The sequence below is a fragment of the Diceros bicornis genome, unplaced genomic scaffold (genome assembly GCF_020826845.1).
Source record: "Diceros bicornis minor isolate mBicDic1 unplaced genomic scaffold, mDicBic1.mat.cur scaffold_92_ctg1, whole genome shotgun sequence".
In the NCBI taxonomy this organism is placed as follows: domain Eukaryota; kingdom Metazoa; phylum Chordata; class Mammalia; order Perissodactyla; family Rhinocerotidae; genus Diceros; species Diceros bicornis.
This window is the reverse complement of record NW_026691812.1, coordinates 1,000,611-1,026,052: the sequence shown is the minus strand read 5'-3', so window position 1 is coordinate 1,026,052 and position 25,442 is coordinate 1,000,611. Positions and strand designations below refer to the sequence as shown.

At 47.3% G+C, this 25,442-nt stretch overlaps 1 protein-coding gene and 1 pseudogene across 3 annotated transcripts; one reads left to right on the top strand and one right to left on the bottom strand.

The window, feature by feature from the left end:
* LOC131403835 (adhesion G protein-coupled receptor E1-like) overlaps window positions 1–25,442 on the bottom strand; it is a 166,351-nt pseudogene that overhangs the window by 65,277 nt on the left and 75,632 nt on the right.
* Window positions 11,151–15,392, top strand: LOC131403829 (ral guanine nucleotide dissociation stimulator-like). Of its 3 annotated transcripts, XM_058538095.1 has the most exons (6): window positions 11,151–11,320; window positions 12,842–12,910; window positions 13,334–13,408; window positions 14,384–14,505; window positions 14,707–14,807; window positions 15,096–15,392. In XM_058538095.1, the coding sequence occupies exons 1-6, from the start codon at window positions 11,315–11,317 to the stop codon at window positions 15,251–15,253; spliced, it is 531 nt and encodes a 176-aa protein (XP_058394078.1). In that variant the 5' UTR covers window positions 11,151–11,314; the 3' UTR covers window positions 15,254–15,392. The 3 variants fall into 3 exon arrangements, with proteins under 3 accessions (XP_058394078.1, XP_058394076.1, XP_058394077.1); XM_058538093.1 differs by lacking the exon at window positions 11,151–11,320 and having other exon boundaries at window positions 12,632–12,910; XM_058538094.1 differs by lacking the exon at window positions 11,151–11,320 and having other exon boundaries at window positions 12,635–12,910; window positions 15,114–15,392.

Sequence of the window (25,442 nt, the reverse complement as noted above, 5' to 3'; positions counted from 1 at the left end):
AACATATCTTTTGGGAGACACAATTCAACCCATAGCAATAGCCTTGTTCCAAGTCAAGAGAGGTGGGTTTGAGTGTGGGAGACCATAAGTTTATGAGGTGGTTGCAAAACCTAGAAGACTCTGCCTCAGCCAAAGTCTTGTGTGTGTGTGTAGTTGTGCATCTTGCAATTCCCAAGTCAGTAGCCATGTAAGCCTTTCATTTTTTTATCTTAATATATTTTATTTAACCCAACATCTCCCAAGAATTATCATCTCAACATGTAGTTAATATATAATTATCATTGAGGTATTATACATTCATATTTTTATATAAAAGCTTTGAAACCCATTGTGTATTTTACACTTACAGCACATCTCAATTTGGACTAGCCCCATTTTAAATGCTCAATGGTGACATGCAGCTAGAGTCTACCAGATAGGAAAATATGGTTTAAAAAAATAGATTTTATTTCTTATAACGTTTTACAGTTATAGGTTTATCGTTTTAGGTTTACAGAAAAATTAAGTGGAAATTGTAGAGAGTTCCTATATATACCCTAATCCCCCCCAACATAGTTTCCCTATTATTAACATCTCATTAGTAATCTATATAATTTATATAACATTATTACTGTAACATTATTAACTACAAATTATTAACTTTCGTGTGGTACATTTGTTATAATTCCTGAACCAGTCCAGATACCTTATAATTAATGAAAGTCCATAGTTGGAATTAGGGTCACTCTTTGTGTTGTACATTCTACGGGTTTTGACAAATGCATAGTAATATGTATCCGCCATTACAGAATCATATAGAACTATGGTTTCACTGCCCTAAAATCCCCTTTGCTCCAGGGCCATAGAGGTGTGTAAGTGTGACCTTTGTCTTAGTCATAGATGTTTGGGGTGATGGGGAATACAGGGGCTCCTTCCAGCTAGTATCCTCTGCTTTAGGGTGAGGCAAGGGAGGAATTTCTCACAACAGCATTAATAATGGAGGAAACCAATGTTGAGGGTGCAGAAGTGGATCATCACAACATATTGATCCCGGAATTAACATGGTTAAAAGAACTGAGGAAAAGGAAAGGAGGTCAATTTTTAGAAAATCAAAATGCAACTTTATTTCTGCATTGATCTTGAGTTACTGATTTGGAATCTTATAAATTCAGCATGACTATTGATTCCCCAGGCAGGGACTCATGGGTTTGTGGTGTTTCTGCACTCATGATTGGTGTGCAGCCATGCATGGGTCACACACAGAATGTTCTGTGGCTGCCCTGGGCCCTGGGTGTGTGAGTCTGTCCCTCCCTATCTTGCACTTTGGAGGCATTGATGCTGGATTGTTCTTGTCTGAGCCCTGAGTGGCATGGGCCCTGTCTGTCACCTTCACCTTACACCTGACATCGCCTCCTCTGATGCAGTTCATTTGCATCACTGCAGAGGTTGTTCATGCAAATGGCTTGTTGACTCAGGCTTGGGACCCAATCTAGCCAAGAGCAGATGGTCCCTGGAACCTTGTTATCAATGGACATGGATGAAATCATAGAGTTTAGGGATACCAAATAAAGGAAATGTGCATACCTCACTAAGACTCTATACACTCGTCCTTGGAGATTACATCCTGTGAGAGATGCATAAACACAGTCTCCTCCTTTCTTCCTTTTCAGGCACCTGAGAATGGCATCAAAGTAGACATGGTTTCATGTCTCCCCATCCCACACAGCCAAACCTGTGGAAATTTGTACAGTTCCAGCAGTGTTCCAATCTGGGCAGAAATTGCACATGTTGTTCCAGTAAGGGCTGCTAGAGACTTGCTCTGTCTCCTACAGGTGTAATTTGGGATGTCGTTGCCCAGCCCTGAGAGCCAAGTGAGTGAACTCTCCAGTGTCCTCTGTTCATAGTGCAGGACATTATAGAGATCAACTCCCAAAGATATGTTGGGTAAAAAATGGTGGTTTCTGTTGATTTCCTCAATGGCAAAAACCAAGGCCACAACATACTTATAGTTCTTGTACTGAAACCTGCTGAGACGGATGGGGCTCCTTAGGGAAAAGACTCAAACCACAATTATCTTCAAATCCAATGTAATCACTTAATTAAGGAAGAATGCCAAGCCAACTCATTCCATCTGTGGTAACAGCTCTCCTGAAGCCTTAGAATTTATAGCTAAATCAAGTAACATCACCTGGGCTCTGAAACATCCTTAGTGAATTCCACACACGTGGAGAAAAGTGATTAAGTTTATGAGAAAAGTTTAATGAATGGAAAAGCAGATCACATTCAGAGTGCGTTTTATAAATGGTTCTTTGGTTCAGGATCCAAAATGCTTGTTCATTTGAACACATCATCAAATGCTTCAGAGAACAGCAATAATATCAACATGAGATTGGAGGTAGCCCTGGGGAGGAAGAGTAATAACTGAAGGCTCTGGGACAAGCAGAGAAGCACGGCATCTGTGGGTTGAGAATGGTGCAGCAGAAGGCTGGCAATCAAACTGCCTAACCTTCTGCCCCATGAAACTCGTGTATCTGCCACTGTCAACAACCAGGCAGCTAGGAAGAGCTTCAGAGCTCCCATGAAGAAGGAATCACCGTAAGGCAGGAACATCTGGGAGAAGTTTGAAGGAGTTAAAACTGAAAACACTTAGGAGTCTAAGAGACACAGCCTTGTACAGTTTAAAAATTGAAAATGTGATTACCAAAACTGACTCAAATAGAAAATAAAGAGAGAATATTATACAAATGTGGCCATGTGGTTTCAAGAGAACATTTGAGAAAAAAATTCCAAATATCCACCAGGCCTGGAAGAATTTACATGGGGCATTGCCTGCACACCAACTTGGCCAGGAACAAGGTCTCCTGAGCTGGTGTGAATGGAGAGCAGAGGGCGAAAAGAAAAGCATTGAGCCTCTCATCCTGCAATGTGGAACAAGCTCTCCCTCCAGCATCCAGGTGCCTGAAGCTGCGGGGACACATGAGTTGAGCTTGACTTCTGCCCCCAGGAGACTCACACCAGACCTTCCCTGACAACACACCTGTCATTATAAATAACATGTCAATACATTTGAACATTTAGATGAAATTCACAAATTGCCAGGAAAATGAAAGTTACCAAAACTGTCTCAAGAAGAAATGAGAAATCTGAATAGTCCCATATCTAAAGAAGAAACTGAATCTATAGTTTAAAACATTCCCACATTTCATCGTGGCCAACACCGCTGCTGGCAAATTCCACCAAACATTCAGGAGAGAAATAATACACATTGACTCTAGCTTTTCCACAGAACAGGAAAAATGGGAAAACCTTTTTGATTCATTTTATGAGAATAGCTTAACTTTGCTACAAAAATCTTACAAGGTCATTACAGGAAAGGAAATTTACAAGCCTCTTTTTTTCTGGAACTAAACTCATGTATTCGTAAAAAAAATTAACCTTCCAAATCCAGCTACATATTTGAAGCAGGCCACAACATGACCAAATTTGCTTTAAGCATTGTCATTCAGTGTGCTACTTCCTGAAAAAGGAGAAATCATAATCTGGGTAACTGCGGTTAATATCTATTATATATATCATGTATAATCTACTATAAACAGAACTGGTCATGTTCTGTTTGTTGGCCTGGGTGGTGTTAACACATGTGTACACTTTTTGATAACTTATCAATCTTTACACTTGGGTTTGTGCTCTATTCTGATTGTATGTCATATTTCAACAAATATGTTTATTAAAAAGAGAAAATGAAAGCACAACAACGAATGAAAAACACAATAGTTATCCAATTGAGAAGTGCCCAGAGGACTAACCAGAAAGTTTGGGGAAAACAAACCGAAACAGACCTAACAAGTTAAAATGCAGAGTTATTTAGCGTCAATACAAACCGTAAATTTACCTTATTGAAGGTGAAATTGTAGAGATATACACATATGCATGTGAGTATTCTATCATGTATACATACACGTATATGATATACATAGGTACATGCATTATATATATGTATGAGCGTTTGTGGAGACACACGCACATGTTTCTCTCTATATATAGAACTTATAGGGGTATATATATGTGTGTGTGTGTATCTATACATATACATACGGCTGCTCTGGAGAGGGAGGGAGGGACAGATGTTTACTGACCACCTACAAGGTTTCTCAAACTTAATTTTTCCAACATTTGAAATGTCATTTTTTTAAACTTAATATATGTTTCAATAATACATTTGTATTTTAATGTGTTATACCAGTATAATCCCAGCATTTTTAATTTGTTCACTAATGGCAGAATTCTCCAGCTTGTATGCATTCTCTTGATGCTGTGATGTAATAGGCTGGGCGCTCACAGCCTCCCTTTTGTATTCCACAAACCTCAAGTTTGTGGTCTCTCTCTGGCCTGCAGATTTGGACCAAGTTTCTGCACGTGCTCACTAGCTGTCCTCCAAAATTCACTCTAACCACCACTGTTGGGAGCATACACAGGGAAGAAGCCCTAGGGTGGAGGCGTGTGTATGTGAGGCACGCAGAGCACTGGGGGTGCCTAAGGGCCTGCTGGGGAGATCCATGCGTGAGGCATAGCCCACAAGTCGTGGGAGACTTCTTGATGGAGTGCTCAGTGCAGTTACAGGATCCACATCCTTTAAAGCCCTCTAAGAGTACCTATCTGCCAATGCCCCCAAACTCTTCAGCCCATCCACACTCATATTTTTGTGCTCCAACAGAGGGCTGGGACTTCTCTTCTTGAAACCTGGACTTCCACAAAGGCCCTCTCCTGTGTGTCATGATCTAAGACAGTGTTTTCAGGGGTTTCCATGCAGCAGCTGAAAGGAGCTTGAGCTGGTTCACAGGCCACTGTAGGGTCCGGAGCTGGGACCGAGGTCTGTCTGCCTATTACCAGATGCATGGGTGGGTGAGACTCCCTCTGTGTCGCCTGCCATATGGTGCTGGATCCCACTTCTCCCACAAAGGCACTTTTGTCTATGGATGGATGCCAAAGCATTGTTAGTGCAGGAGTAGAAAAACAGGAGGTGTCTTCTTCCACCATGATGCTGATATCACTCTCCTTCTTTGAATTACAGAGATTCCAATTTGACTCAGTTTTTCAGGAGCCTGTTATTTGCCTACAATTCTCTACAACGTCAGACCCTCCCAGGCCCACTCTATGAAGGACATAGAAAGAATGTTCTCAGATCTACTTACAAGGGCCAGGCAAATAAAAGCCAACAAATTGGTTCTGGTCATTCTGCTGGGAACAGAGGGCAGTGGTAGTCTCATACATTCTGGTTTGGAAGAAGGCTTCTTGTTCTCTGTGGATGAATAAACAACAAGAAAAGAGAGCCTGTGGTAGGTAAATACATGCTTGATTCATCTGAAAAGCTCATCTCCTCCCCTTCAACTTGAAGGTTAGTGTAGGGAGAGAGCACGGGTTGTTTCCAATGTTCACCTTCTCCCTTAATATTCAGAACAGAGAATCAGTTTTATTTTGGGTGGCAATTCAACAAACTAAAAGATAAAATTCCTAAGCCCTCTTGCATATAAGAGTGACCAGACCAAATTCAGGCCAATGATGTGTGACAAGAAGTATGGAGTGGGAGTTTGTGGAGGCTGCACAGATGGAACTGACATAGATGGAAGGGCCAGCATTAGACACATGTGACACCAATCCACAGGTGTTGTAGGTATTATCTCATATACACCTGACGATGTTCCTAGAAAGCTGTTTTTAGCACCACCCCCATTGTGCAGGTTGGGAGACTGGGGAGATCTTGAGAGGCACAGTGGCTTTTCCAGGACACAGAACTGGTAGGATAAAAGAGGTGTGACTTCAGCTCTGTCTCCTCAAAGCTGGCCACTGGTTCCCCTCCCAAGGAGCTGTGGGGAGGGTGGTCATGGATATCTGTGTACAGTGATGGAGATGACATGGGCAAGGAGGGAGAGCAGCCAACAGTCTACCGGGGGCTTTGAGTGGGTCTGATTGAAGGAAGGGGCCAAGTAATAGAACCTTGAAGAAGTGACCTCACTTCCTTGGTGACAGCCCCCAACAGAACTTAGAACTCTGGTTACCAGGCACCCACACTGTAACCACAGCCTCCTGTCCAGTTCATTTGAGTGGAGACACTCGACACAGCAGGATGTTCTCGTGTTGTCCCGTGACTTTCCGAGGTTCTGGCCCCCGGAAAGCCAAGAATGAGAGCATGTTAAGTCGCTTTAGACATTGGCTCAGCCCTCACCTCGAATGCCTGTGGCCTTTTAGCAGGAGGAACCATCAGGTAACAGCGTAGCCCAGGGCAGCCCACTCTAGGTCAGGACACAACTGTGATCCCAAATGGACAGCCCCACACCCTTTGACCCTCATTGTGTGTGTGTGTGTGTATGTGGGAGGTGGAGTTAGAGAAGGTAGTATGAGGAGGAACCACCCTGAGCAGGAGCAGGTAGCTAAATGGTGGAGATCTGGTGGTGTGTCATGTTCATACTGAAGATCTTGGCTTCAGGAGAGGAAGGTGAGTGCTGGGGACCAAGCTCTTCTACCAATATGTGAATCCCAGGCCGTCGAGGTTTCATCACATTCCTTCCTTGATGGAGACTATGCAGATGCCCCTCTGTGTCTGAACTGTGGTGGGGTTTCCCTCTGTGGCGAAGTCTAGGCAGGCCCCTGATGCCTCCTGGCCTGACTTCTGGGCACTGTCGCTGCAGAGCTGCACCCAAGTGATGGTTGAGGAGCTGGTAGATGGTTTCCAGTTCACCATCTCCCTGGAGAGGACACAGGCGCACCAGCCCATCAATGAAGAGGGCCGGTCTGAGGTGAGTGTGGGTGCAGAGGGGTCTTCATACCCAGGACTCTGAGATGACCAAGGCACTACTAGAATGCAGACTCAAATCTGAGTCTCCCCTGGAACCCCCCAGGGTTTTCTCATTAGAGTGCTCCACAGTCCCACTCCCAAAGGAATCTGGACCTCCACTCCTTCCCACCAGCTACACAGGAGGGTAGAAAGTCACCTCAATCCTCCCGCTGGTTCACCATGATGTCATTGAGTGTATGTACCTCCTCCTCTCCCTCAGTGTGAGGATGAGTACACCGTGAATTTAAATGAGGCCTGCAGGATGCGGGCCCTCCAGACAGGCATGATGAAGAAGCTGACAGAGTCCATCACACCAGCTTTCCTGAGGAGGAACATCTCTAGCTTCACCACCTTCATGGTCAACTACTTGGCCTTAGACACATCCCACCAGGTCCTGGACCAGCTGTTTACTAGGTGAGTGGCCACTCCCTCCTCAGCACAGTGGTGACTCTGCCCCCTGCCAGCTGCGTGTCCTGGGAGTGTCAGCAAATCTCTCTGAGCCTCAGTTTGCTCCTCTGAAAAGTAGGGTGGGAGAGGATAAATTTCATGGGGATATTGTAGGAACTAATGGGATCAGCCATGGCGGGTGCTTACCTGGTGCCTGGCTCTGCAGAGAGGGCTGTGGACGTGCTGTGGTTGTTCATGGTGTTTATTTCTCTCTTCCCCGTGAAAAGTAGTCTGCCTCAGCCATCTCTGAGATGCGGCCTTTCTGAGTTTGGAAAAGCACATGGAAACCACCCTGTCAAGGAGTTGGAGATTCCATCCAGCTGGTCCTGGTCCTTTTCCTTGGGGTAGCCAGTCAAGGATCTCTGGGGCAGCAGAGAGGCCCTAGGCCCACTCAGGTGTCTGGGATGGTTCTGGGTGGACTACATTCAATAAACCATGTAGATTAAGCATCTACTGCATGCAGGACATTTGGAGACAGTAAACCCAGTGAATGAAGGAGACACAATGCGTGGCCTCAATTTCCGTCTGAGAGTCAGACATTGACATTAGACATCAATCGCAGGTCTTGTCATCCACCTTCCATCCCAAGGGATGCCCTCATAGCCTCCTTTACATCTGGAGGCATCTCCCCTTATTCCAGCCAGGAGGGCAGAGCGCAGGACCACCTAAAAAAGTGAGTGGTCTTTGGGTCCAGAAGGACGGCCTCCTGTCTCTAAAGAACAAGCTGTGGGGGGAGAGATGGAGGCTGTGGCTGAGGGGAGCCTGTCAGAAGCCGCATCTCACGCATCTTTTGATTCCCATGGGAAGGCAGAGGCCCGGTGGCTTCCACTCCAGGAGGACAGGAGTCAAAGAGCTATGGATGGGTGCCAGGACCCCTGGGAACCAGAGGGGTGGCTGGGCTGAGTTCTCCTCTAGAAACCCATTCCCACCACAGACCCATTTGAATCTGCCTCCCCTTCTCCACATCTACCTCTTCTGACCACCGCCTCCAGGCCCAGAACAGGAGGCGTGTGAGCAACCTGGTCACAAATCTGTCTCAGTGCTCAATCCAGTTGCACAAGTGCATGGAGTGCTGGGGTGGGCTGTGTCCCAGACCTTCAGGAGAAGAGTGTCAGTGGGAAGAGAGTCACAACAGACTCTGTGTCAACCTGCTGGATAAGCAGGCCTGCCACTGCCAGGACAGCCTCACAGGGGTCAGGGCTGCCCTGTGGCTCTCACCTGGATGGAGAGGGGCAGGCATAGGGCCCAGCCCCAAGCCAGGGTGCCTTGGGTGAGAAGTGTGGAGGGAAAGGCCAGGCCTCTGACTCTGTTGCCCAATTGCCTCCCCCAGTGCCATCTCTTCTCTGGTGGGAACCTGCCTGGACCCAGGGCAGGATTTCTGGGAGCCCCTGCACTATCCCTGCTTCAGCATGAAGCTGGCCTCTCTGCATCTCAGCTTGCCTGGCTCGGGGCTGCAGGGCCACGCCTACCTTCTCCAGGTCCAGCTGGAGCATCCACGGCCCATTGAGGCAGAGCTGGAAGGTGAGGCGACTGCAGTCTGGGATGACAATTTGCAGAGTGTTCAGAGGCTTGGTTCACTTCAAGGCAGTGGGGTCTTTCCTGGCTTTGACAGGCACAGGGGAAGTCAGCTACTTGAGTGAAACTGTTTCTTTCTCCTGCTGCAGTACCATCTCCAGAGTTGCCTCCAGCTCCAGAGCCAGAGCAAGGGCCAGCTCCACGGCTAGATCCAGCTCCAGCTCTAGTTCCACCACCTGTGCTAGAGCTGGAGCCAGTGTCACCTCCATCAGTCCCTCCAGGGCCAGAGACACCACCGACGTCAGCTCCAGCCCCAGTGCCAGCTCCTGAGCTGGAGCCAGCTGGACCATTGGCTCCAGGGAGAATCCTCCCTCCACCTGGAGAGATAACAGCAGAGCCAGATCCAGCCCTGGAGCCCACCTGCCCCTCGGACCTGAGCACCAAGAAGCTGCTGAGAGAGGAGAAGCCTGACTTCTTGGAGTTCCCTCCCCGGCTGGTGGCAGAGCAGTTGACACTGATGGATGTGGTGAGCAGCGGGGCTCTCAGGGCAGGTGGGGCCGGCCTTCCCCTGTGCCATCAGCTGCCCCAGACCTGCCATTTCCTGATCTAGAATCCCATGATCTCGGTCCAACCTCTTGCTTTCCCACTTACCCTCATGTGACCTGAGCAGCCTTCTTAACTCTCGAGCCTTTGCTGTCCTCATGTGGACAGGAGAGATGGACACTGAGAGCATCTGCCATGCAGAGTGGCTGTGCAGATGGATGAGGTGGAGCAGAGAGGAAGTTGGGCAGAGTCTGCTCTTTGCTGGGGGTGGGGAGCTCACTGAAGTGCTATCAGGTCCTCGGGTAGAATACTCATTTGCCCGAGAGGCCTCAAGAGCCTCAGCACTTATTAGGCACCTCATATGTCCATGACTACATGGCAGACAATCAAAGCCCGTGGTTGTTGCTGCCTTGGGGGAATGTGCATCTGAAAGAGGAGTCAGACCCCAGGATAATCAGAATGGTTGGAAGATTCCCCTTGAGATGGTCAAGCAGGAGCCGAGTTCTGGTGCTTGGAGGAAGTGAGACTGGGCTGGGAGCAAATGTCACTATCCTGCACCACAGTATCGGGTCCTGGGTCATCCTGTGCTGGGTGCTCTCAGGGGACACAGGCAACACCCAGGGACTCCCACAAGTCTCAGGCCACATTCTCAGCTTCCTGAGCTCCAGCTCTCACCACTGACCCGGCCTGGGACTGGGGGCTGTGGACACTGAGCTGGGATGTGGCAGGGTTGGGTAACACTCCCTGTCCTCCCCAGGAGCTGTTCATGAAATTGATGCCCCGCCACTTCCTGGACTCCATCTGGTCCCAGTGGGACAACAGGGCCAATGAGTTCCTGGCACCCACCATTCGTGCCACCATGACCCACTTTATCAGAGTGGTCAAATGTGTCATCACCACCTGCCTCGGGGACCCGACCATGACAGCCCAGGACAGGGCCAGGTTGGTGGAGCTCTGGATCCAGGTGGCCAAGGTAAGATGTGGGAGGCCCTCTGAGCCCCTCTCTGGAGTCGTGGGAACTGCCCCTTCTCCTTTTCCAGCTGTCAGGATTGAAGTTTGTGGTCTGAGCCTTTGCACAGTCCTTAGGCCCCTCCTGCCAGTGTCTCAATGACCTGACTCCTGGTCCCAGTGGTGGGATGCTCACCCCTTCCTGGGCTCCTTCCTTGGCTTGAGCTAAAATCCTCCTCCCTGGGAGTGTTCCTCATCAGGGTCTAGCTGTGCTCTTCTCAGGTTTCCAGAGCCTCTGTCTCATCCAGGACAGGGGACGTCCATGAGGTGACCAAAGCCAGAGGAAGCAGGGCTCCAGCTCCCCTCACAGCTCATTCCCTTCCCTTCCCCAGGAGTGCAAAGGCCTGAGGAACCTTTCATCACTCCATGCCATCCTCTGGGCCCTGCAGAGCCCCTCCATTCAGCGTTTAAAAAAGACGTGGGGACGGGTGTCCAGGTGCGTAGGCCTCTCTCCATGCGTCACCACCTGGGTGAACCAGACACCCCCCACAGGGCTGCCACTGCCCTTCAGTAAGCTGGGACATCCTGGGAGACAGTGAACCCTGGGGACAGGGTCTGACCTGGTTGGGAGGCTTGGAGTCTTTCTGGAAACTTAGGCCAGTGGTTCTGCTTTAGGAATCAGTTTCCCTAAGTGCCAGACCCTGGCTCGAACTAAATTGAACATTTTCAAGGGTTTGCTTTGCAGCAACAGAACTCTCTGTCCACCTGAAATCAAGACTGTTTAAAACAGATTTGTTCAGTAGATAAGAGAACGAAGGCCCCAGGTGACAACAGGAGAGCTCCCTCCCCAGTCCCAGAGACCTCAGGGCTCAGAGCACACATTGAAAACGCTCATCCAGGCTGTCTGGATAATTCTGGGTTTTCAAACAAAAGGGATTTACCCTTAAACCACCCCACAGTGTTTCTTTCCTTTTTTCCCTCCTCAGGAGGAACTGCCAAAAATTTAAAACCTTGTGCAAAACGGACCAGCGGGAGAGCAGGAAGCTGCTCATGGAGGTGCGTGGAGGCTGGAGATCTGGAAGGAGGGGAGGGGAGGGGGGAGGAGGGACCAGGCAGAGTGTGCTTTGGCTAGTTTTTCACTGAAAGTTTCTCTGAGACATAACGGTCTGTTTTGTCCAGATTGACAGGAAGCAGGTGGTGTGAGCTGCAAGGGCAGGTGGGGACTGTTTGGGGCAGGAGGCCTTGGTCACGGGATAGAGTGGTGTTTTTTGGACTGTTCCAGGAGGTGAGGAGCTGGCAGAATGAGCAGGTCTCTAGCTTCCATGCGGGCCCATCAGCTGGCCCTCATCTTCCTCCAGGCTGGCGGGTGGATGGAGTGGGTGGGGGTTCCTTTCCTCCTAAAGCAGCCCGGTCTGTCCTCAGGAAGCCAGGTCCCTGCTGCTCCTTCTATCTGCACTGCACCTCTCAGGGAAGGGCACTCTGCCTGCCCCAGGGACGGGCACTGTGTGGTCACACAGGCCAGGTGGACACAGGGGCTGCCCAGCCTTGGAACGAATGGTGGATCTGGCACAGAACTGTGTGCTCTCTGGGACTCTGCACTCTATCCCGATAGTGGTTACTGCTGAAAACTCAGTGAGAGTCTCCCCAGGTGACTTGTTGATAAGGATACACCCCAGATGGCAATGAGAATTATCGGGGAACCTACAGATTCTTAATGGACCTTCCTGGCAGGACATTAGAAGGTTCCAAGTAAAAAAGGATGCAAATGTCACCATCACCCAACGCCCTGGTCACCCCCTACACTGTCACTCAGATGTGGCACAAGGGGGTCCCCTTCCTGAGTGAATGAAGGAGGAGTTCTGTGCAGGGACCATCCTGAGGGGATCCTAGGGAGCTGAGGCCTTTGGCATGGCCTCAGGTCCAGCTGGAGTCAGAAAACCCCAGGGGTTGGGACAGGCAGAAGCCAGTTGGATATGCCCCCTGAGACACCTTGTGCCTCCCGATCCATGGCTCAGGCTGACTGAGGGCCTCAACACACCCCGAGAGTCCAGAGGACAGGGCCTTGGTCAGAGGTGTGTCTGGAGGAGGAGTGAAGGCCGGGGGCCAGGGCCTCTGGCTGGGAGGGGGAGTGGTCTCTCCTCTGTGGCCCCTGAGCAAGTCACCACCCCTCTGTGGGCCTCGGTCTCCTCATCTGGGAAATGGAGGGAGATGATCTGTGGTGCAGGCCTCACAGGGGTGATGAGGTACAAGGGGGAGAGGAATGTGCAGCGGCTTTGTGCTCCTCCTCCTCGAGGGGGGAGGGGAGAGCACTGGTGACAGTCAGATGACACAGTCCTCAGGGGACCCTGGGAGGCATGGGAGTCCTCCTCACACTTTCTTGAGGAGGAGAGAGGCTTAGGGGCCTGGGCAGGCCTGAGGGCACAGAGGAGGGAGTGTTGGAGCTGGGAGTGATCTAGAATCAGATCACTCTGGAATGGGAGCCGCCATAGACATCAGATGTCCAGGGTCCAGGATCAGGGGCCTGGGAGACACGGGGAAGGTAGCATGGCCTCCCTGAGCCTGTCCTTGACCCTGCAGGAGGTGAACTCTGTGTGGGCCACCCAAGAGATGGACCCCCAGGGAGCCCAGGAGAGGCAGCAGCAGCAGGTGAGGGGGCCTGAGGGGGAGGGTCCAGGTGTCAGAGGAGGGGGTCTCACCCCTCACGGCTGGAGGCCTCCCCAAGAGAGGGGTCCCTCCTCCTCCAGCCCAGCTCCTGGAGCCCCAGAGCCTGAAATGCCTGCCCTGGAAGTGACCAGGAGGAGGCCTGGAATGGCTGGGCGCAAGATGGATTTGCGGGGGGAGTGGCAGGGACCGCACACCCTGGGATTTGCCAAAAGCCGCCCCTGGTAGCTGACGGGGGACGTTGGGTGGTCCTGGAGGGTGCAACAGGGGGGAGGCTGCTGAGGGTCCTAGGCTGCTCTCTGTGGGAGTCTGCGGTGGGCAGGAGGCTGGGGTGAAGGGATTTGGGGGAGGGTCCATGGGGGCACCTGAGAGCTGGGACTCATCCCCACTCCCACCCTGATTTCACAGGGTGTCGTCCCCTTCCTGGGCACGTTCCTCAATCACCTGAAACTGCTGGACATTGGGATGGAGGATGATCTACAAGTGAGTGAGCCTGGAGGTGGGGCCAGGGAGCAGGATCCTGTGGTTTGGGAGGCGAGAGCCTTGCACTGGGCCCTGAGCTCTCTGTACCTGGCAAACCTCCTCTCATGAGAGCATCATGGCCACCCCTGGGAGCTAGGGAGTCAGAGTCAGGCCCGTCTTAGTGATGCGTGAATGGAGGCTCCGCGTAAGCCCCCTACCAGGCTCTCAGGACTAGTGAAGCTCATAGCTGCCTGCCTGCAAAGCTGCAGGAGGCTGTGTCTGAGCTGGATTCAGCCTCCCCCTTGGGCCCTGCCCCTGGGGGAGTGCCATCAGCCCCTGCAAGTGAGGAAGCACATCTGTGGTCCAGCTGTCCCTTTTTGCCTGAGGCCTCAGTCTTCCCGTCTGTCATCAGAAATGGGTGGGCTGCAAGGTCTCTGGCTTCAGCTCCCCTGTCCCTCCTGCTCTGGAGCCCAGAGCCTGGCCCAGTGTCAAGTTCTCTTTGTGGAAGGTCTGCCCTCTGCTGGGCCCTGACATTCCTGCAGCCTGAGAAGGGGTGGGATGGGGGCTGGTTATGGGCTTAGGGGGCCGTTACTGATGGACATTGGCTGTCTCCCTTCCAGGGAAATCTGGTCAACTTCCAGAAATGGCGTGAGGTCAGCAGCTGTGGGGAGGGTGGGGAAGTGGAAATCACAGACCTCCCGTGGCAAGATGTCACGTGTCCTCATCCCTCGGGTCTTATATTTGTTGGGACAGTTAGATGCTACAAAGCTGGGAATCCCATCACGTTGGCGGGTGCGGGAGGGGCTGGCATCAAGGACACCTTCCTGGATGAGGAACTAATTCAAGCCAACTGTGAGGACAGGCAAGTCCTGAATGGAGTGGGAAGGAAGGAGGGTTCCCGAGTGAGCACAGACCCCAGACCAGATCCTCACTCCGCACAAGTCCCTGGCAGGGTTCCCCACCCGGGACCTGTCTGCATCCTGTCCTTCCTCCCAGAAATACAAAGTCATTAGGAAGATCCAGCTGCTCCAGCAGGCTGCAAGTGAATATGACCTGAATCCCGAGGAGCGATTTGGGGCCTGGTTCCAGGCGATGGAGCCCCTCAGTGTTGATGAGAGGTGAGGGGCACAGGAGTTGGGTGAGGGCAGGCCAGACTCTCTCGGCCGGCCGGCTGCAGAGCGTGGGGCCTGGCTCCCTGATCAGCCCCAGACCTCATTGCGTGGTGACCCATGGGGCACCGGGACTCAGCTGCTGGCAGGCTCTGGGAGGGACACCTGAGGTGCGGCTCCTGGTAGCTCACAGGCCACTCTGTCCTGTAGCTACTGCCTCTCCTGCCGGCTGGAGCCCACACACCAGAAGACGAGCAAAATGCGGCTCTTCAGGAGAAAGAGGAACCGGACATCCTCCAGTTCAGGGCCGAGTGAGTGTCAGGAGCAGCAGCGACTGAATCCAGGGGCTCAGTACAGCTTCGGGCTAAGCATGGGCCTGGATCCCAGCTCCAGTGCTGGCCAGGCCTGGGACAGGCCGCTCCCCTCTCCTCTCTGGGACTCGGTTGCCTCCTCTTAAATGAGTGATGCTAAATGATGCCTCCCCCATCAGGGACAAACGAGGTGCTGTTGATGGACTGAGCACTCGGCACAGGGTTTGGATAAGAGTGTTGTGGGGCAGGGAGGTGTGCCGTGAATCTCAGGAAGGTTCCCCAAAATAGTCTGTTTCTTCTCTTCAGCCACCGTGCCCTTGGCAAGGAGCCATAACCCTCTGGAGACCACAAGTGCAGCTCCTCCTGAGCAGCAGGGCCACTGGGACCCTCGGGGTGCACCGGGTCAGCTCTTCCCCCCCCCACCCCAAGTGAAGGAGGACATCTGAAGACTTTCCCTGGTTTCCCCTAAAGCCCCAGGCGGAGGGCACGACCCCCCTCCAAATCCCTGACATCTGCACCCCAGGGACTGTTTATCCATTGAGGAGGAGCATTAGTATATGTTTAAGAGTAAATATCAGATTTGAATGTTGCAGTAAGTTCTGTTTCTGTCACAGCCTGGGTGTTGTGGTGTGGTTCTTTCACTGCTTATGCTCATGTAAATGAGACACAGAATCTCACATTCCGCCTTGAATTAAGAACTCATGTATGGTCAGAGCTTATGGTATGTGGGAGAAGGGAGGACGGCCAGTCCCCTCCCTGGCTACTGAATGACACCCTCAAGTCCCCCTTCCTCAGAGGACAGGTGCATTTCAGTGTGGTTCACCTGGGCCAGGAGCAGAGACAGCCCCTCAGATCTCCCTGGATGTAGAGGTTGGAGGGACTTTCCCAGGCAGAGCAACAACCACTGAAATGTAGATGTCTTTCAAATACCACTTGCCAGGACCATGTCCTTCCCCAGGGCAGCGGCTGTCTTTCTACAGCTTTCCAGGAAGAAGGATGTTTTCTGCTTCTCCCATTGAGGTTTCTTTTGACCAACTATTGGAAGTTACCGTTTTCTAATCAGTCTCTAGATTTGCATCAACACTAAATGAGGAAAAAATGTAAAAAGATAAAAGTTTGCATGTGGAAAAGACAAGGCCAGAGGAAGACCATGTGCTGATGGACTAAGGGCCGACAGGACATCCCCATCAGGCCGCCTCTAGGGCTCCCTGTTCACCCTTCGCCTAGATTGGAATCCTCCTGGGATCCTGGCCCATGCCATGGAAGTCCTTTTCCCACTTGTTTCATATCCAGAGGAAAAGATTCATGAGGCAGCTTTTAAACCTACAATAGGACTTTCTTCCATAAACCTCGCCACTCCCTGTGAACTAGGATTTCCAGCATCCCCGCATTTCCTTATATGATTCTTTTTGGGCAGAAATTCCGTAGAAGGCCCCCAGCCTCTCTGTCAGGTACATCGTGGCCATTCCTCCCTGGCTGGGCCTGATGGATCGGGGTGAACTCTGGTTTGCCAAGATAATAGACCTTAATCCTGGCCACTGAATGACCCACACTGTCCATTGCTGCCTAGGGTGACATCTGGGACCTTGGTGTTCTGAGGTCCATGGTCTCAGACAGTCACTAGTTTACACACTCAGTCGTGTTGTTACTGACTTGTCCCAAAGGGGCAGCTGGGCCTGAGCGCATAGAGCACGTAGCCCCTGGGATGACTGTGTTCTTTTCCCCAGTCTGTGCTGTGGTTATGTGGATGTGTGTTACAGGGATGTGAAACTTGCCTGTTGGGAGTTTTGAAAGATGAGGCACGAGAGGGGCAGGTATAGGAGTGGGTCCAGCAGGGGAATGCAACCCATCTTAGACAACACAGACACAACAGACACAAACTTACCAATTAAAATACTGAAACGCTTCCCACATGGGTGGTAAACAGACACTACTCTGAGCTCACACCCAGAATCCACCCTACGACTAGGAGCTAAAGGGTTACCACCCGGCATTTTGAACATCATGCCCTGGAAACACCCTGTAAGACAAGGGCCATTGTCTTGAATTCCTTGGTACTTCTTCCCCCTCCTTTCTGAAGGCTGCAAGTGTCACCCAGGGACGCCTTTTCAGTTCAGCCAGATGCAGAGTAGAAATCCTGGTTCCCACAGCACAGGCCCTTCCTGCCAGGGCACTGCCATCCAGGAAAGAAAGAATTCACAGCTTGGTGTAGACATGTAAACACACACAGGCATATCCCACCCAAACATCAAGATGCATGAACTAGTAAGAGAGTAAAAGCCACTTCAGAAACACATCAAGCAATTGCAAAAAAAGGGTTTTTTAAAGATCCTGACTCCAATAAAATGCAAAACCAGGAAATCATCTTGAGAAAACTGGGGGACTTTGGATACTGACCAGATAGTTGATTATAGGAATGACACTTTTATTTTTGTGTGTGATAACATTAGTGTGTTTGTGTTCAAAAAATCCCTCATCTGTAAGAGAAACTGAAAATATTTATAGCTGAAATGATGTGCTCTCAGTCATCTCAGCTGGTTAACTCTAGCGGGGTGGGTGTGAGGATAAACGAAGCCAGATGGTATACGAGTTGATAATTTTTGAAGCAAGTGACAGGTTCACAGAGGTTGATTTTCCTCTACTCTGAGATTTAGAGATTTTTGAAAACTTTCAGAACACAATTTTGATACAAATAGTATACTCGGTGTTCACATTACAATGTTACAAATTAAAACATTGATTGAAAATATAAAGGAATGCTTCTCCTTCCTGACCTAAGGAAGCTCTCTCTCAGTCTCGTTCTGTGAATGACCTGATGATGCCACCAACTGTTCACTTACCACATGTTTGTGGAGTAATTCCTATGTGCTCTGTGCTGTGTGCAAGGTGAACACATTTCCACGACTCTGGATCTAGTGTGGGAAGGAAGGCAATGAGTCTGCTGCCAAGGTTCTCTACGGGGAAAATAATGCCCCCAGGGGGTATGCTCATTTTTAAGATTCCAAAATCAAAGCTACACAGGTTTGCCAGGTAACAAACAAGAGATACTTAATTCATGATACAGAAATGACCTATGTCTGAATTAACATGTGACAAAGAAGAGAAAGATTGATGGATTTTATGTTAAAATTAGATGCAAAATCATAGTTCTGGCCCCTGGCCTAGTGGTTAAGTTTGGCAAGCTCTGCTTTGGCAGCCCACGTTCTGTTCACAGGTGTGGACCTACAACACTCAGCAGCTATGCTGTGGCGGTGACCCACATACTAAGTAGAGGAAGATTGGCAACAAATGTTAGCTCAGGGTGAATCTCCCTCAGCTAAAAAAAAAAAAAAAAATTACATGCAAAATCAGAATAATTTATGGAATCAGATTTAATATATATTAAAAGATAAATCTCATTCAAGTAGGTATCATCTCTTCATTGAGTTAACACTCAATGAAAAAACAGATATAAGTTCAAAACACTAATTCCTCAGCATCGATTATCCTATCAATTTTAATATAAAAAGGAAGAAAAATCATGGTAAATAAAAATTGATGTTATCATGAAAGGTAAAGATCACGACGGACGTTACAAAGAGATGCTGTGAGAGTCAAGCCTGTCTCATGGGGAATTTCTCAACCACATCACTCTCTTTTTCTTCAGCACCCATGTTGCTTTTCTCACTGTGTTTTCAGGATGCCTTTCTTGGCTCCTTGCTCTCTCTGCCTCCCGGGCAATCTCGTCTGTCCTCGAGGCCACAGTCACTCCCTCCCATGCTTTTCTTCACTTTCTGTGTCTGTCTCCTGATATCTCCAAAAGATGCTCGTTGCCTGCAGAGGGGCTATGAGAGACCCAGACCCAAACCAGGACTCATCTCTGCCCAATATGGACACTGGCCAGGGGTGGGCTCAGGGCTGGTGTGCAGACCCCTCAGCTCCAGCCACGGCCCAGGGATTCACCTGGACCCCCCAGTGCAACTGTTTTTAAGGTATTTGTGAATCCAAAGGACTTAAGAGTTCTCCTTCACTGCTGCAGGCCTGGAGTCCCTGCAGTCTCCTGTATCCACAGACTTGCTGGGGATTCTCCAAGGTCTCCTCCCATTGACTGCACATGACCTCACTGCCAGGATGGGAAGCGATTCTAGTAACTGACCTCTGGAATATACAGCTGCTCAGCCTTCAGACTGCATAGAACTTCAGTTTTCTACTTGGTTTTAGTTTCATGGTCTCATTGTTTCTACTATGAAGTTAGGACATATTTTTTGAGCTTTCTCTTTAAAAACAGAATAAAATGCAAAATTGGAACAAAGAGGAGGATGAAGACTACCATCCATGGAGAATGTTCGCAGCTCATTTGGATATTGCACCCTCTTTCTCTCCCTGGAGAAATGTGTCTCAAATCATACTGTCCATTACAATCATTGCAGAGTTTTTATAACTCAGATTGCTGGAACTCAACCCAAGTAGGTCTGGGGAGGCAACGGAGAATTTTCATTTCTAAGACGTTCCCAGCTGATGTTGATGCTGCTGATATAGGCATCAGACGTTGAGAACGGGATTCTGGGACACTATCAAGCTGATGTGTCACTATCAGTGCAAATCCAGACCAACTTGCCTCCTCCGTCTTGCTTAAGGATGTTATTCTCTTCCCTTCTCTATCATTGACAACTATACACATGCTGGTACCCTGTAACCTACGTTATTGGGACACAGAGATCCAAGGACTCCATAACTCCTTTGAGTGTCCCATCTCTAATGAAATCACGCACTCTTCCACCCTTAGATACTCACTTCCACACCCAGAGCCTGTTTTCACCCAAAATTCTCCTGCTTGTAAATCAGTAACTCAGAAACACCACATTCTCACCACAAATTTCCACATTTCTAGTTTCTACACAAAGAACTCTACCGTATACAACCATTCTTTAAGAAAATAGATTACTCCAGTTAGAGTATCTTAACAAGGCTCTCTTCCTTCTCTCTTCCTACTCCTCCCTATTAATCTTGGATTCTGTGGTCCATCATTCCAATAACCCACTGACAACGCTCCCTAATTCTTTACTCTCCTCATATCTGCCCTGAAAGCCTCTGACTTTGGATGATTCCAAATTCCTGCCATGCCATGTTGACACCTGCACTGAGGATCACCGCTGAAGAGAGAGCACACGAGGAGCCTGGGGGTCCCAACAGAGAATCAGCAGCAACCAATGGGCCTCCATGCATTCTCTAACGCTTCCTGAATGCTCTGTTAATTTCTTTCCATTTCTTGAGTTCCATAAAACTATTTTCTCTTGACCTACTTCATATCTCACAGACAAATTGTTAACCACCACACAAGAACTATTTCACACTCTAGTCATCAGATCTAGAAATTTTCCGCATAAGCAATTCATTTATCACACCATTTCTGTTGTTTTATACAGATATATTTCTTTCTTAGCTAAAACCATTCTGATTTTCATCTCATCTTTCCATTTCAATGACCTCATGCTTTCAATATTCGCAGTACTTTCAATCACCTCCCTACTGGGATCATGCCTCATGTTTCAAATATGCACAAATCTCTACCATCTACAAACCAATCCCTCATCCATTGTTCCTAATGCCCCTCACCCTCGATGTCCTCCCTCTCCTCCTCCTGCCAGGGACTCATTGTGAAAAGTTCACTTACATCCCAATGCCTCTGTTTCCACACTGGCAACCGATCCCATGTCCCCCTTCTGTGGATGCTTCTCTTGCTTAGCTCACAGGTCACGGCTCTTACTATTCCAATGTGGCCTTTTCATTATTTGTCTGACATGTCCTGCAGTAGCATGTGACTTTGTGGCCTTCAAGTTCCTTTAGAAAGCTCATTTGTCCTTGGGATCCACCAGTGCTACACTGTCCTTCTCCTGCTCCAAACTTCCTGAGTCACTTGTTGGCTTCTCTTTATAACCAACCCACAATGCCTGATGCTTCCCAGAAGTCAGCCCTGCTCTGACATCTGCTGTCCACCTGCACCCTCCTACTAGGCAATCATATCCATTTCACTGGCTTCAAATACCACTAATGAGCTAAAAATGTTCAAAGAATCAGCACAGATCTGACTCTGCCCCCCAGACCCAAATATGTACCTGCCCACTCAGCCCATCAGTGATGACTCGACTCACAGTGTCCAGGTTCCAAATTGAAAAAAACACTTTCCCAAATAATTCACTTCTCTCTCAGTGTTCCCAAATTCACCTGTTTGTGCTAATATCCTGTCTGTCCCTGAGTGTCATTCTGGACACTCTGCCACCCCACATTCATATCAATGACCCATCCATCCACCCTCCTGAATCCTCCTACAGATTCTTCACTTTTGAATCATTTCTAATCACCTTTCAGAAATGACACAAAATACCATTCCCACACAGTGACCTCTCCTGCTCTAGCAACCTAAATTACAAAACTCCATTTTTCCTCTTTGTTGATATTTTGTTCTACTTTACTTATATGTGCATCATCTCTTTCTTTCAATATTCAGTTCTCACTAAATGGGATACTCCATATAGACATGACTAATGTAGATTTTCTAGATGTTTCCCTCAACAGTGTTCTCATATGGCTTGGCACACAAAAAGAGCTCGTATATTATATCTGTCTATCTATCTATCTACCTACCTACCTACCTATCTAATTCAAATACTAAAAGTTCACTTCCTGAAATATTTTAAACCCATCCACTTAACTACATTTATGCAAAGATATCAAGTTTTTCTGGTATACTGCAATAAATTGGCAATTACAGCTTAAGATTTCCAAATCCTCTCTCCCTGTAATCAGCCTACGAGATTCTACTTACAGTGATCTGTTTAAAATGTAAAACTGATCAGTTCACCTTACCTTTTAAATCCTCAATTTCTGTCTTCAGCAGATATTTTTCCTGTTGTCCTATCATAATTATTAATACTACCCTTTTCATTCCTCAATATGTTCCAGTTTGGAGAGAAAACTATTTGGTCATTCTATTTATAGAGCACCTACTACATGCAAAACTCTGGTGTAAAACCTGTGATCTACAAAAAAGCTAAACAGACTCACCGCCCCTGTTTGACCTCGTCTTAACACGAGGAAAGACATAATAAACTGCAAAGAATTTATAACATGCCATGTGGAAATAACCACTGTGATGACCTATAGGGCAGAGAGAGAGAGTTTGAGCTTGAGTACATTTCTAAAGTTAGCTGTGTTTGTGTGTGTGTGTGTGCGCGCGTGCATGTGCTGATCCATGCTGCCAGGATAGGATGAGTTGCTTTCTCCTGTGGGGTGGGGGAGCCTCCTTTGCTTTGCGAAAGTTCCTCTCTGTGCACCTACTATGGACTTTGTCATCCACGTGTATTAGTCACGGTTGTCTAGAGAAATAGAAATAGAATATATATATAAACATAGAGATGTGGAGATGTATTACAGGAATTGGTTCAAGAGGTTATGGAGGCAGAGAAGTCCCACAATCTGCCATCTGCAAGCTGGAGAACCAGAAAAGCTGGTGGTATAACTCAGCTGAAGTCTGAAGGCCTGAGAACCAGCACCTCTAATGTCCAAGGGCAGGAAACAATGGGTGTCCCAGGTCAGGAGGAGAGAGTGGACTCACCCTTTCTTTTCCTTTGTGTTTAAACTAATTCTTGCTCATATAACAGTATTTTTGATGTTTCATATAGGAATTACAGCTTCCTTTCACATTACTCAACTTATTTACCAGTTGTAAACTTTATAAGTTATGTCCCACTCAAATAATAGATTTTCTCTTCTTCTCTAATATTATTTACCTCTTATTCTTTTGATTCTCATTTTTTCATGACTGCGCTCTCCAGTGCCACACCGAATCACAATAATGTTTGCCAGGAGCATTTTCTTCTTCTTAAGTGTAGCGTAAACATCAGATAAATTCCTTGTCAGGGCAGAGCAGGCATCTAAGAGAGAGAAAGTAAAAACGTGCAGGGGAATCACTTCTACCTAGAAATCAACAGACTTGCTTCTCTTGGCTGTTTGGAGCTGGAGATGCTATGACAATGTGGCCAGCTGAGAATCAGAGGATCTCTCTCCAGTCCCAGGAATTAGTCCTGGTCAAATCTCTTAACATCTTTAGACCTCATTTTCTTCACCTGTAACATGAAGAGTTGGATGAGTCTTTTTGAGGTCTGAAATCCAGTCATTCCAAGATACCCTTCACCCAGATACACTTAACAAAGATCAGAGAGAATTTTTAGTTGTCTTCTTCTGCATCAACATTATTATCCATATCACCACTTAAAGACATATCAAATGTCTACTTTTGCATGACACTGATAAAACAGGTTCCATACCAAATTGCTGTTCATTGGGATAATAAACCTATAGTTAATTGTTTAGAGGTAAGTATAGAGATGGGCCCTGCTGGAACCAGCAATCAATGGGCCAAAAAGTCTTGCTTTATTTTACAGCAAGGCTGTGGAAACATTCCCTAATACACCAGAATTCTTCTGTACTTCGAAAGTATGAAATAAATGGGAGCCTTGAATCCATGGTTACGAGTTAATGAGGACATGATTTTTAAAATTATACTAATGATGCCATTTGCCTAGTATGGGGCTGTTCTCTGGTGAGTCAAGAGCAGATGTATTCAAGGCCACTTTCATTCCTTTAATAAATATTTACTCAGTCCCTACCATTTGCTGCAAGATAGCAGTGATCTACCCTAAGAGCATTTATATTCTAGTAGGGTGACACAGACCATAAACAAAAAGAGAATCTTGAGGTGATCAATAAAGTTACATATACGTCAAACATTTTTCATTCTGGACTATTTTTCACCCTTTCCCTTCTTTTACTCTTTCCCAGAACTCTAAGTATGGACTTGAAAACCCAGAAAGCATGGGTCCCATGTTTCTTCTCGCAACACCCCTGTTTCAAAGACATAGTGTTTATCATCTGAGAGTATGTCTCTTTAAGACTAAGTTCCTATGAATCAGCATTATTTCATCGCTTTCTTGAGAAGACGGATGATATTATGAAGGGAAAACAAAATATCATATGGGATTTATACTCGAAATGATGTTTCCACTCTAATTGTGTTATTTAATGTGGTGTGATTTGGGGCAAGTCAGTTACTCCTTCAGAGTCAGTGGTAATAATACCCTGAAAAGCATTCTCTAGAGATTAAATGAAACAAAGTATGAGAAACTGCTTTGTAAATTGCAAAGCAATCTATTTCAGCTTATTTTTTCTAATAATATTTTCATTTATCCGATCCTTTTTGACTCTACACAACCTGCCTAGACTGAGTTTTATCATTTATTCAACAATAATAATGGGTCAAAATGGTTGAATATTAGAAATTTCATATTGTTCAACTTAATTAACAGGCCATCACAATATTTAATTTGGTTATATTTACAGTTAAATTTTTCATGTTGCCTTACCATGTGCCAGGCACATTCTAGGCATCTGACACGTATTCACTCATTTAATCCTCACAACAATGCTATGGAGACAATACTATTAACCTCTATTGTATGGATGAGGAATATTAGAGGTTATATAATTGTCCAAGGTCACACAGCTGGTACCCAGGAAGTCTACCTCCAAAATCTCTTTTAGGGATCCATTAGAGGTCGTGGCGCTTACATTGTGAAAGGATCACCCTGGTTTCTGGTTGGTGAATGGACCAGAGGGGGCTAAGCAAGAAAGCACATGACTACTGAAATGATCCAGGCAAGCAATTCTGAATACAGGATTTCTTTCCTTTTTAAGGCTGAATAATATTCCATTGTATAGATGCCCCAGATTTTCTTAATCTTTTCACCCACAGATGCACAATTAGGTAGTTTCCATCTCTTGGCTATTCTGAATAATATTGCAGCGCCTTTGTCAAACGTTTTCCTGGCACTTAATGAGTTTGAAAATTTTCTTCTTATACACATTAGTTACTGTAATGAACTACCTTTCTAAATGTCTAAAGTTTAAATATTTGTCATTCTACAGAAATACCTTGCCTAATCATGTTTTGTGTTGTTATCAGTTCATGAATGATCTAAGATTTTTGTACAAAAACTTGTTATAATGGCTTTTTTTGCATGTATTCAGGAACCTTGCATAATATGGGTATTCCCTGATTCTTGATTTTTAGTAGAGTTTTCTAGTAAGCCTTTAGGATAGGAAATATCTTCCTAGATGTGAGGCAGAGAGCAGAAAAATAATAAAGTGATTGTTCTATTTAATTATATCAAAAGGAAACTGTCGTTTTGCTAAATTGTTTTTACACGCCCTTTGCTTATTTGTAAGAATGGCATATATCGTTTTATTAATGAAAAGAAAATTCAATAAACAATTTTAACATAAAACAATATCTATTGAGAACTTATATGAAAATTTTAGCAATATGCTGTCACCAATTTCCTCATCTGCAAAATGGAGATAGATAATACCATCTTCCTATGGGTTGCTGTGAAAATACTCAAGAGTAATATATGTAAAATGCTTATCACCATGTCGGTTGGAAAGTGATGCCCCATTCATTTTTCCACCGGGATGATGAGAGCTTTTTTTTTGGCTTGAAGTCTGTAGTTTTCAAAATATGTTCTACTGTTGTAAAGTGAATCCTTGTAACAAATTATTTGTAGAGTTACAGGATCCCTTTGGAATACAAATTCAGGC

What these genes read in the sequence shown, in the direction of transcription:
- LOC131403829 (XM_058538093.1), top strand. Translation starts at nt 12,761, where the DNA reads ATGTCCAGGGTCCAGGATCAGGGGCCTGGGAGACACGGGGAAGGTAGC. An exon ending in GGATGGAGGATGATCTACAA is followed by an intron (nt 13,409 to 14,383) that starts GTGAGTGAGCCT and finishes CCTTCCTCCCAG; the next exon opens with AAATACAAAGTCATTAGGAA. An exon ending in CCCCTCAGTGTTGATGAGAG is followed by an intron (nt 14,506 to 14,706) that starts GTGAGGGGCACA and finishes TCTGTCCTGTAG; the next exon opens with CTACTGCCTCTCCTGCCGGC.